Consider the following 12,175-nt stretch of genomic DNA (forward strand, 5'->3'; position numbering starts at 1 on the left):
CCTGGCAAGGTAAGACCCTATTTTATTTTTTAATACATTTGATCCCAGGAGCTTAGAACCGGAACTCTGCTCCCTAAATTGAAGGTCTAGCTGTCAGGGCCACACGCCCTCCCTGCTCAATGCTACAAAAAAAATGATGTACTTCTAAAAGTTTTTACACATTCTCATATATCTTAACATTTTGTTTACATTGGAAAATAGTTTTTTTTAATGTTTTTACACCGCTGCAAAAGTCTGCCTGATGTAAAGAAACCATTATATGAGGAGTAACACCATTCTTTTTGTGAGTAATGGTATGCCATATTTTGCATCATATGATAAAGATATCGTGATATGTCGAACCTGGTTCCTCACTATGTAAGTGAGGTACGCTGTTGACTGTCTACCACTATCTAGTTTTATTGGTTATATGAAGAAAAGAGCTAAAGATACCGTTATAAGATTTTGAACACATTTTATTGTGTAAGTGAGGTTAGTTCACTTCTACCTCACTTGTGAAGGAATTATTCATATTTAGATACATCCTGAATATACCAACTTTTAGACCTATAAGTACGCTGTCGACTGTTTACCACTATCCAGTTTCATTGGCTATATGAACAAAAGAGCTAAAGATACCGCTATACGATTTTGAATATATTTTGTTGAGTAAGTGAGGTTAGTTCACCTCTACCTCACTTGAGAAGGAATTATTCACATTAGGATATTCCTTGAATATACCAATTTATAGACCTATTAGTCAGAAAGTTTCTACACATGATCCTTCTCCTATTATGTCTTCTATGTACCTTTGAGTCCAAGATAACACCTAGAAAGTAGAGATGAGCGGATTCGGTTTTACTCGGTTTTACTCGGTTCTCAAAACGACATCTTATTGGCTCACGGATGTCACGTGTTTTGGATAGCCAATAAGATTCGGTTTTGAGAACCGAGTAAAACCGAATCCGCTCATCTCAGAAAGGAGACCTAATTTGGAAGAGACCCAAACATCATAGGATAAGTATTTATCTGGGTTTTCCACCTATTGTTCATCCTTATAGACACGCTATTGCCATCTTCTTCATAACCCCCACATTCTTTTAGATAACAGCTAAAAGGGTTTGCTGTGCCAAATGGGTCAGCTATCTTTTTGCCTCGCTCATCAATGATTTTGTGGATTTTGCCTTTTACCTATTAATGTGCTGAATTTGCAGGCTAGAAATGCATTGACATAGTTGAATTTGCAGATGTGTCCTCATACATCATTGCACCCAGTTTTGTTGTATCATTGTGTCCAGTTGTAAAGCGCAACGGAATTTGCTGCGCTATATAAGAAACTGTTAATAAGTAAAATAATAAATAATTGCTGCAGTCGCATCAAACAGCCCCTCTCGGCAAGCCAGGTCCCATGAGACTCAGCATCAAGCGTATTTTTTTCAGAAAATGCGTCTAGCGCGACGTGATGTGATGCATCGGCAGACTGTGCTGAGTAATTTGATATGCAACACTTGTATATATATATCTGTGTGCGACACTCATGGGGGGGAATTCAAATGTTTGAAAAGTCGGTTGGGTGTCTGTTTTTTCCTATCTAATAGACATGAAAAAACAGACACCCAACTGACTTTTCAAACATTTGAATTCCCCCCCATGGAGTGGGAATAGAACCTGTGGCGAGCGAAGCGAGCCCGCAAGGGGCTTTGTTCCGCTCACCCCCCTGCCGGCATTCTGACGGTCGGGATTCCGGCGTCAGTATTTTGACCGCCGGGATTCCATACCCAACCCTTGGTAATAACTAAAATGATGGTGTAAAACAAGTTTTTGCAAGTAAGGGTCATATTACTAATAATATGTAAAGCTATGTATTTTTTAATAACAACCATACAGCAATAAAAAAGACAAAAGCCCCAATTAATTTTGTTCCAATTTACTTGCTCACCATTGTAAACCTGTTTTTCCTTTGGGAGAGATGAAGGTTGGTTGCACCACATGAAAACCTTCAGTTACTTCTGCAGGAAACTAATATGCTATGCACTTCAACTTTTTTAAATGCATTATCTTCTTCAGTTTGTTTTGTAAGCTTTTTTTTTTTTCAGCAGCAAAATCTAGGTCCTTCTCCAACCCAAACATATGCGATACAAAATGTATTACCGTCTGTGTTAAAATTTCCTTGTACAAATGTCAGTCTGTCACATCATTTTCATGTTCTGCTGATGTATCCTAAATGAACATTATTAATTATAGTTTGCACATGGCAGGCTGCAGTCATGAAAAATCAACAGAACACAGAAATATTATTGTATTTTTTTAATGCGTTCACAGGAAGTTATTGCGTTAGCCTAGGAATATTTTAATGTGTCTGTATCTTTCTGCAGCAGCCAGTGGCATTAAAAAAAGAACACACCGCTTTTTAGTGGAGCTCCTCTTCTTTTTTGTTATTTTCGTAGTCCTAGATTTCAGGAGCATTTTCGGATTCCAGCCATGAAATATTTATCAGGGAGAATGGATTGTATGCACTGTATTTTTTATAGTTATTTTGTTTCCGTTGTTTCAAAAACAAGTAACAGCTGAATGATAAATATATTATGTACGTCAACTATTCAACATACAATAAATGGGGTACATTAGACAACATACAAGAAAAGTGTTACTGCAACTTACCCATTGGTGGTAAGCTGCAAGTGCTTTGGGGCAAGGATATTTGCAGGATACCCCCTGAAATTTCCCATTTTTAGAGGGATACCGTAAATATTAAGATTCTCTGGAATGGAGGATGGAGAGACTGCAGCAGATATCTCTGATCTTCCATTACCGACAGCGACAGGAAGACATACTTGCCTACCCTCCCGGAATGGCTGGGAGGCTCCCGAAAATTGTGAGGCGCTCCGGACCCCCTGGAAAAGTAGGCAAGTGTCCCGCATCAGCCACCAGCTCCCGCATCCCCCCTCGGCCGCCCGCAACGGAGCACCAGTGGGCGGTTCGACGGGGACCCGATGACGCGATTCGCTCTGAATCGCGTCACCATAGCTCTGCCCCCAACTCTCCAGCGCCTGTTTCCTCGGCACTGGATAGCGGGGGGTGGAGCACAATGACGTGTTTCATGTCGTCACGCTCCCTCCCACGCTCCTTTCTGATACCCTGTGATAGCAACTCCGTAATGGTTCATTTAGGTGAATAATGACTCCTTATTTCTGCGATAAGGATCTTTGTTCTCGGGGGCTGGCTGCGAAAATTAATAAATATTCCCCTTCGTGTGGGGAAGCTTCTTTAACAAGTATTATAATAGTTCTTATGGTGTGGTATACGTTATCTGATCGCCTATCTCATAACTACATCCCGTTCTTATACAGTACACCACCATCTCTTTTCAAAATAAGACAGTTATTTAAACATTTTAACAATAGTTTTTCAAATATATATATTTTTTCAAACTATTTCTTTTTAAAGTAGGTAGAAAGGAAGGACGCCCATTGCTGTAAAAACGGAAGCGGTTAGTTTACACTTGCAGCACCAGGCCAGTTTTGCCAGAGCAGTGGTGGTATCGCTTAGCTGCCTTGGAAGTTTTAATATATTTATTTATATAGTTTATCAGTTGTGGAGACAACTGATTTTTAATTGCTTGGATCTGAGCTGCTAATTATAATTAAACCCCTCTTACTGTTTCATGACAGCTGAAGGAAAACACAGTACAGTTGTCAGTATGTGAAAACTGCGATGTGATTGTGTATTTATACCAGTAGATAATTGCTTGGACTGTAATTTATATGGATATAAGCAATTTCTAAAGAATTTTATTTTTCTACAGTAATATGTCTATTACGTTTACTTAATTGCAATCAATTACATTTTTTTTATTATCAAAAGCACCCGTTTGTATTCCAATATATAATTAATTGTATTCCAACATATAATTAATTAAAAACGCACATGAAGATACAGTATTTGTGTTAGCTTGCCTCACACCTGCTGTAGCCATAGGAAATTACAGTATCTCCAGTTTTGATGTAGTCATATACAAGAAAAATACAGTGTTGAGGGTTTATTTTTTATTTTTATTTTTTTTGGCGGGGGGGGGGGGGGGGGGGGACAGTAGTAGGGACTTATTCCAGAATGAATCCTGGCACTAGAAATATACTAGAAGACAATTAAGTGGTACTGTGCCGTGAACAGAAAATGCAGACGCTAACACAAGCCTGGTGTTACAACTTTGAGTCAGGTAGACTTAAAGGAGTGGTCAAAGTCTAAAATTTTCTTAGGACAGGTTTCATTCCAGAGTCTATTCAGATCCACAGTAAGGGTCAGGGCTGATCGCATTCCAGAGCATGGTCAGGTTAAAAGCATAGGTCAGGGCAGGCAACAATACAGAAAGTAGTCCAAAGACAGGCAGAAAACAGAACCAGAACTTAAGCAAAAGCTTTTGTAGTGAGACAAGCTCACCCCTCTTCCCCTTTAAGCATGATCTGTTGCATTGCATTCCCATTACACTTACACCGTCATATGGCTAGAAAAGTGCTGTGTAACAAGAGCATTCTAATGTAGGCCAAGTAATGTCTGTATTATTGGGAATACATTCAGATCCTGCTTATTGTGAAGTGTGCTCATACCTCCCAACTGTCCCAATTTTCGCAGGACAGTCCTGTGTTTTTGGGACAGTCCTGTGTTTTTGGGACTGTCCCGTGGGGGAGCAGTTGGCAGGCACCTGTCACACGTTGCTCTGCCTAGCAGAGCAGTGGTGACTAGACACTGTGCGCATGGGCACAATGTCTATTCACAGGGGACAGGGGCTGGGGGCATGCCAGTAACTCCGAGCGCTGGTCATGCCCCCATAGTGATGGAAAATGGGGCGTGGGCGTGGCTCATGGCAGCAGCACTCCCGTGAAGCCATGCCCCCTCTTTATAGGTCATGCCCCCCTTTTGGCCACACATGGCTTCACCACGCAAAAGGAGTCCCTCCCTGGCATCTTCTCCGATGTTGGGAGGTATGGTGTGCTTAGTTTTTGGTTGTTTATTTTTTTTACCTTTAGCGTCTAAACAAGATTAAATGGGTGAAAGGGGGAGGGGGATTTTGAGCAGGTGGTCCAAGGCTTTACTAGCGTAGTATGCGGAGTGTGTCTAGTACAGTGCCTGACTACTTTGTAAAAGGCATTTTGTGTGTATGTACTTTTTTTTGTTTTTTGTTCATGGCTTGGGTGGAATTTGGTGTTTATCGGGTCACACACATTTCTCAGCAGAGTGGGTGTAAAGATGCTTGCATTCTAGTTGATACTAATGAGTCACATTTGAAAGACAGATCAAATTTTATTGAGATTAGTCCAAGTTAAATGTGTATAAAGTAGAGATGTGCTGTTCGGATTTTCTCAATTTTACTCTGATCTCAAAAATTACATTTCATTGGCTGACTGTCACTTGTTTTGGATAGCCAATAAGAATAATCTGTAGAAATTCGAACTTGCGCTAGTTTAGCACTGAGTAACTCCGAACCTGCACATCTCTAGTAGAAAGAAATGTTAAACTTTTGAGATTTAATAAATGTCACTGTTCCTGAGCTTATTGGCCTGGCTACTTTAATGAGATAGCGATTGGCAGTTCTAGCCAGCAGCCTGTCACTCAGCCAATAATATCCTGATATGTTTGGCTTGTCTACATGAAAGATGTGAAGGCCCTGGATTGGCAGCGGTTGTAACTCGTTTCAGCCCTAAAAAGACAGACAGGTTTTCAAACTTTTTCTCTGCGGCTGAAAAGGTTTTTTTTTTTTATAGGTTCAGTGTAACTCTTTTATAGAAAATCTCAGTCCCAATTACTGTATATAGAGATGTGTATATAGCCTGGACAGGCACTGAAAGCTACATTTGCCATAAATTAGTTTTTCAGCCCCTTATAATCTCATCCAGATTTATGAGAACTTCAGTGTTGTGTGGTTGTTAATTATTATATTGTATGGTTATATTTTAGGTATTTTTATGCATGTTTGTCTTGGCGACAGTAGTAATACAAGCTACATAATTTCATTTAATTCTGCTATCATTCTACATCAAGGTGTTTTGTTGTTGCATTTTTCATGGATCATGGTGCATGCAAGACACAAACTGCATTTCTGCACCACTGGAAGTAAAATGTGCTGATAAACTGATTTCCCCCCAAGAATAACTGAATAATTCATTTTAGCAGCTGTTTTAAATTAAGAACAGGTTCATACATTGTTAGAAAAGTAATAAAGTACAGCATCAAGATAAACCATTATGCAGATTTACTCAAGGATGAAAAAACGCTATTGCTGGGGTAAAACAGGTGTTTACACTATACCGTATACCAGAAAGAATTACCGCTGGCGATGACTGAACAAGCCTATTTAACAAGTATTTTCCAATCTGCAGATAGCATTTTCAGATGAAAATCAGTAAAAAAACAAAATGCTGTAGGGGTCTATTTAGGAAGCTTAGGTGAGTCCTTTCCACCAATAACAGGCTTACCTTCGCTTCTCACAAGTTACCAAGAGGTGAACGGCAGAGAAATGGATTTTTCTGTGGTATCTTTTTTTCACCACTCTCGTCCTGTCTTAAGCCCCATACACACTAGGGGCGGGATGTATTAAGATACATCGTCGCCCCTCGCAGCGATGTTGATCGCATATGTACTAAAATATGCGGTCAATATCGCAATGCGGTGATGGAGGGCCCCTCATGATAGTTGTGAGGTGGTCTGTGGGGGGTCTCCGTCACCTCAAGGGGTCTCCACAATGCCTGCACGCCGGGAAGCAGCAGCAGGCTGCCGCCGGCGCCTCCTCCTCTCCCCTGCAGCCGGAAGGGCCTCCGGCTGCGTTGCTAGGGGGAGGAGGAGACTACCTTCTGGTACCAGGGCAGCCTGGAGGAAGGTATGCCGGGGGGAGGCGTCTGCGGCGGGGGCAGTGGAGGCGGCGGTCGGCCATAAGAAGCCCATAGGCTTCTATAGGGTATCGTCATCCAGAGATGGCGATACCCTGGACGACGAAAATGCGGTGGTAGGGTCTTAGTACATTTGAAAATTGGGATTTTACCGCATTTTTCCTTTAGTACATCCCACCCTAGATGAGAAAGTGAAAGATCTCGCTCAGAAGGGCCGATCTGATCGAGATCTTTCACAATCTCGTCCACTGTGTACACTCAATGTCGTTAACGATGCGCGCTACCGCCGGCATTGGCAAGTGTGTATGCACTTGCCGATACCGACACCCCACCGCTGCCAATATCTGCGTCGGCTGGGATTGGCTAGTGTGTACTGGCCTTTAGACCTTGATGGGGATGCTGGCCTGTGTCAATTTAATAAGCAGCTAGTGTACATAATCAGAGGCAGAACTCTGGGAGGCAACGGAGTCATCTGCCGCCGGGCTCCTGCACTGAAGGGGGGCACCTCTCCTCCCATTCTGTGACACCAGTGAATTAAGTTCATTGATAGCTGCCACTGTCTTTTCAGTGGCCGACTTCTTCACTGGTCCCTGCACCTTACAAATCACACCCTCTTTATTATACTGAATATACACATTTTACAAGTGTCACACCCAGGATTAGAAACCACACCCTATTACACTGGAAGCAGACACATTACTGATGAAGCTGTTTGCTCCTGCATAGGAAATATGAGAATTCTAACTATATGAAGATACTTCTCTGACAATTACACGTAACTTCATATAGTTCAAATTCTCATGCTTCCTCTACAGGAGCAAATAGCTCCATCAGTAAAGTGTCTGCTGTTAGTGTAACAGGTCATGGGTTCTAATCCTGGGTATGACTGCTAAGAAATGTGTGATTTAAAATAAAAGACAATTAAATGTATAGATACAGTATATACATTTTTGTGTGTGTGTGTGTGTGTGTGTATATATATATATATATATATATATATACGACAAATCTTACAAGCAGCGGCACTCGGAGGCTCCTCTTAGTGCAAATACAATGCAAGGATTTATTCCATGTCACTACACATACAGGCCAATGTTTCGGGGCACATTTGCCCCTTTGTCAAGGTGAAGCAAAAAAAGACTTTTGCTTCACCCTGACAAAGGGGCGAATGTGCCCCGAAACGTTGGCCTGTATGTGTAGTGACATGGAATAAATCCTCGCATTGTATTTGCACTAAGATGAGCCTCCGAGTGCCGCTGCTTGTAAGATTTGTCAGATGTTGATTATTTCCAGAGGGCACCGGAGCAATTATTTGTTAAGGGGTGAGTGCCGGTCCAATGTACTTGTATGTATGTATGTATGTATGTATGTATGTATGTATGTATGTATGTATGTATATATATATATATATATATATATATATATATACATGCACATGCACATGCACATCTACATACATATATTTATCTTAATATAGTAAATAGGGGGGCACCAATATTTATCTTGCCTCCGGGCAACTGGGACGAACTTACGCCACTGATCATAATCTCAGGATCTGGGAAAGCCACCTGAAATTCGGCAGTCTCCTGGACATTATGGGAGAGTAGTTACAGTAAGTATGAGTTATCACCGCTGCCTTTTAATTTTTTTTTATTTTTTTTATTTTTCTCTTAAAATACAGCTCAATTTACCTAATATTTTGCATAAGAGTGGGAGGCATCGATGCTGCTGTAGTTGCGTGTATCCCTTTTCCGATGTTTGAAGTTCTGTATTAAATATGTCAAAGTGCATCTAGAAAAGCGCCTTCTGGTAGCAGTTGAAATGTGATGTTCATAATATGGCAATCCAGTGTAGGGCAGCTTGAGACATCAGTGGGTCTGTGGAGTTGTGGCCAGTGGAGGGGGCATGGTGTTCTGGTGTACATTCCTGTGGTGGGTGCCAGGGGGCATGGTTTTGACACCTACTTAGGCCCAGGTAATTTGTACCCACACACCCCGTTCCTGACTCCTGTATAAAAGGAGCATTGAGTTCTGATAACGTGAACTTTCATTGCAGAATTGCAACTGGTAGGTGCGGAATGCAACCAATTAATAGTATGATTGTGAGCAAACTCAATTGCAGAGAGACACAGTTTGTGTGCCCCGCCAGCAAGTAGGGTGTACCCCTGTAAATGGGCACACGATCCAATTCAAAGAGTCCTGTCCCAAGTCTTGTTTTGTGCACATTGGTGGAACAAGTGTCCATACAGTCTGTGCAGGACAGGATATGCTTTGGGCAGTGCAACTTCTCTATCCCTACAGATCCTGCCATCATTATTACTGCAAAATGACGTGCAGTTGCGTAAGCGTGTGATGTCACTCACAACACGGTATTCGCAGCGGATGCCACTTGTCTGATCTGTCTGTATTTCCTGTGTACTCCGCTAATATACACCTCTCCTTCTGTAACCCATAACGTTACACACGAGTCTTGTCATTGTTAGGCGTCCTCTCACTGAGCTGCGGTACAGTGGGTGTCATTATAAAGCTATGCTGGTACTGTATATATTAGTGTTAATAAATAAATAACGGATAGCCCTATATTACAGCAACACCCTGACTGTTTATCTTATTACTTATTGTCAGCGATGTCTGTCTACTGAACTGTGTCATTGTGTCATTTGTTTAACTTTGTGTTTTATGCTGGAAAATATTGTATGCAAAACTCATGCGTTGGCTTAATAACTATACACAGATATACAGATGGGTCCACGTTTATCTTGACCTTTAATAGGATTAACGGAGACTGGCCAGTTGGATTTAATCACCTGCTGTAATGACTTAATCCCCTGCTGTATTGTTCTCTGTATTGTATTGCAGCTGAGAACAATAGATTAAGGGTTTATGCTAATAAGTCATGTTGTGCCTAGGCGCAGCAAACTAGTCAAGATAACCGTGGACCCATCTGTATGTAATATACATTCTCCTAGGAAAAGTGATATCATTCATCTTTGGAGAGTATTGATGTCACATTTGTACAGTATATTTATACTTGGTGAGAATGCTTGTGTGGCATGACTCATTTTAATGGTTCCATTATCTTTCAGTCTCGTTGCTACTATTTTCCCAATTGTAAAGCATAACCGATTATGCTGGTGCTTGATAAATAATAATAATTTTTATCCTGACTCCAATGCACACGTTTCAGGTTATAACCAATACCTACAGCCAATAAATACCAGTACAGGGAACCCAGAATATTACGTCAGTAAACAAATACCGGAAGTACAAAACCAAAATAAAAATGTATAATTCACAAATACTTTGGTTTAAAACATATGCTGAAAACTTTATAACACACTGCATGCAAAAGTATTCAAGCCACACATAGGGGTACATTTACTAAAGCTTCTAAAACAAAGTATTGGTGAAGTTGCCTAAAGCAACCAATCAGATGCTCTCTATCACTTTCTAAAAGGAAATAGAGAAATGATAGACAGCATCTGATTGGTTGCTATGGGACACATCACCAATTCTCTGTTTTAGAAGCTTTAGTAACTTTACTCCGTAGTGTTTGGAATTGGGGTCCATTTTTCTCACCTGCCCATAAAACCTCATCCTACGTCTTCGCTGGGTCTTTCAGACTAAAGGAAAAGACCAAGGGGTTCAGTATGATATACCAGCCATCAGTATACCGACAACGGCACCCTAGCCGCCAGTATGCAGCATGGCGAGCGCAAAGAATTCCCTTGCGGCTCGCCATGCTGCGGGTTCACTGCGCTCACCACAGGTTCTATTCCCACTGTATGGGTGTCGTGGACACCCATGACTGGGAATAGCCCCATGAGCCGGGATTCTAGATGGGGGCATTGTCGGCAGTCGGGATTCCAACGTCAGTATCCTGACCACCAGGATCCCGACTGCCGGCAACCTAACTGCATCCCAGATCAAGAACCCATAACAAAACATTTAAGAGTTTAAACATACACTTACCATTCTGAAGTATAACATTATATATTATATATAGATTGTGTGCCATTGTCACCTAGAGGGGAGGGGGGGGGGTGAAAGCTTGTGGCTCAACCACTGTCTATGACATTAATCACTCTTTAGATGCTACCCCCTTGGTTTATAATACCCCTTTCACACTGCACAAATAACCCGGTATCGACTCGGCATATTGCCGGGTCGACACGGGTCGGCGTGTGGTGTGAAAGGGGCATAGCCGAAATCGCGGGTCTCCTGACCCGGCAATTCAACCCGGGAATAAAGCAGTGTTATACCCAGGTTGAATACCGGGTCAGTGGCTGCGTAAACTGGCTCCTGGGTCGATGCATCCCGGGACCCGTTTACTACAGCAGGGAGAGGCGGCGCGGAGATTATCTCATCTCCCAGCGCTGCCCCCGCCGCCGACTCCAAACCCCCACTGCTATGGCAACCCGCCCGGCATATTGCCGGGTCGGGGAAGCCTGCAGCAGCTGCCAATGCCGGATCCCACCCGGGAAGGACCAATTTCCAATTCCCAGGTGGGATCCGGCATTGGCGGTGTGAAAGGTGCAGTGACCTGCTTGCATTAGCTTGTGACAAAAAGAACACTAGTGTGTGTGTGTGCTTGTAAGATAGGGAATTTAGATTGTAAGCTCCAATGGGGCAGGGTCTGACATGAAGGACTTATTGTATATACTCCACAGCACCGCACTGGTGGCGCTATTTAAGTAAATGATAATAACTGCACAGTTTTATTATGTTAGGAAGTTTGTACATGCTGTGTTACATTCTCATTTTTGTGTTTTGCAGGTTCTTGCAATATGTCCCAAGGACATGAGAGCAGACATCTGTGTGCACCTGAATAGGAAAGTTTTTAATGAGCATCCTGCTTTCCGTCTAGCCAGTGATGGCTGTCTGCGCGCTCTGGCGGTGGAGTTCCAAACTATTCATTGCGCTCCAGGTGACCTCATCTACCATGCCGGCGAGAGTGTGGATGCTCTCTGCTTCGTAGTTTCAGGATCACTGGAAGTCATCCAGGATGAGGAGGTGGTGGCTATACTAGGTAATTGCTTTCATACAGATATGCCCTAGCTCACTGTTTCAGTGCACGCAAAATGACATTTAATCAATCAATTCTGGATTAGATTTAGTCACTTTTCCCTACATGCCTCTACTTTACATTCTTCTACATATAGAGAGACTAAGGGGGTGATTCCGAGTTGTTCGCTCGCTAGCTGCTTTTAGCAGCATTGCACACGCTTGGCCGCCGCCCTCTTGGAGTGTATCTTAGCTTAGCAGAATTGTGAACGAAAAATTAGCAGAATTGCGAATAGAAATTTCTTAGCAGTT

General features: G+C 42.2%; 1 protein-coding gene across 8 annotated transcripts in view; it reads left to right on the forward strand.

The window, feature by feature from the left end:
- Window positions 1-12,175, forward strand: part of KCNH5 (potassium voltage-gated channel subfamily H member 5) — a 544,426-nt gene that overhangs the window by 463,365 nt on the left and 68,886 nt on the right. For all 8 annotated transcript variants that reach the window (XM_063947262.1, XM_063947258.1, XM_063947259.1 and 5 more), the window contains one exon: window positions 11,636-11,888. In XM_063947262.1, the coding sequence (XP_063803332.1) occupies window positions 11,636-11,888 (253 nt within the window). The remainder of the gene's footprint in view (window positions 1-11,635; window positions 11,889-12,175) is intronic.

Source organism: Pseudophryne corroboree, chromosome 12 (assembly GCF_028390025.1).
Source record: "Pseudophryne corroboree isolate aPseCor3 chromosome 12, aPseCor3.hap2, whole genome shotgun sequence".
NCBI lineage: Eukaryota > Metazoa > Chordata > Amphibia > Anura > Myobatrachidae > Pseudophryne > Pseudophryne corroboree.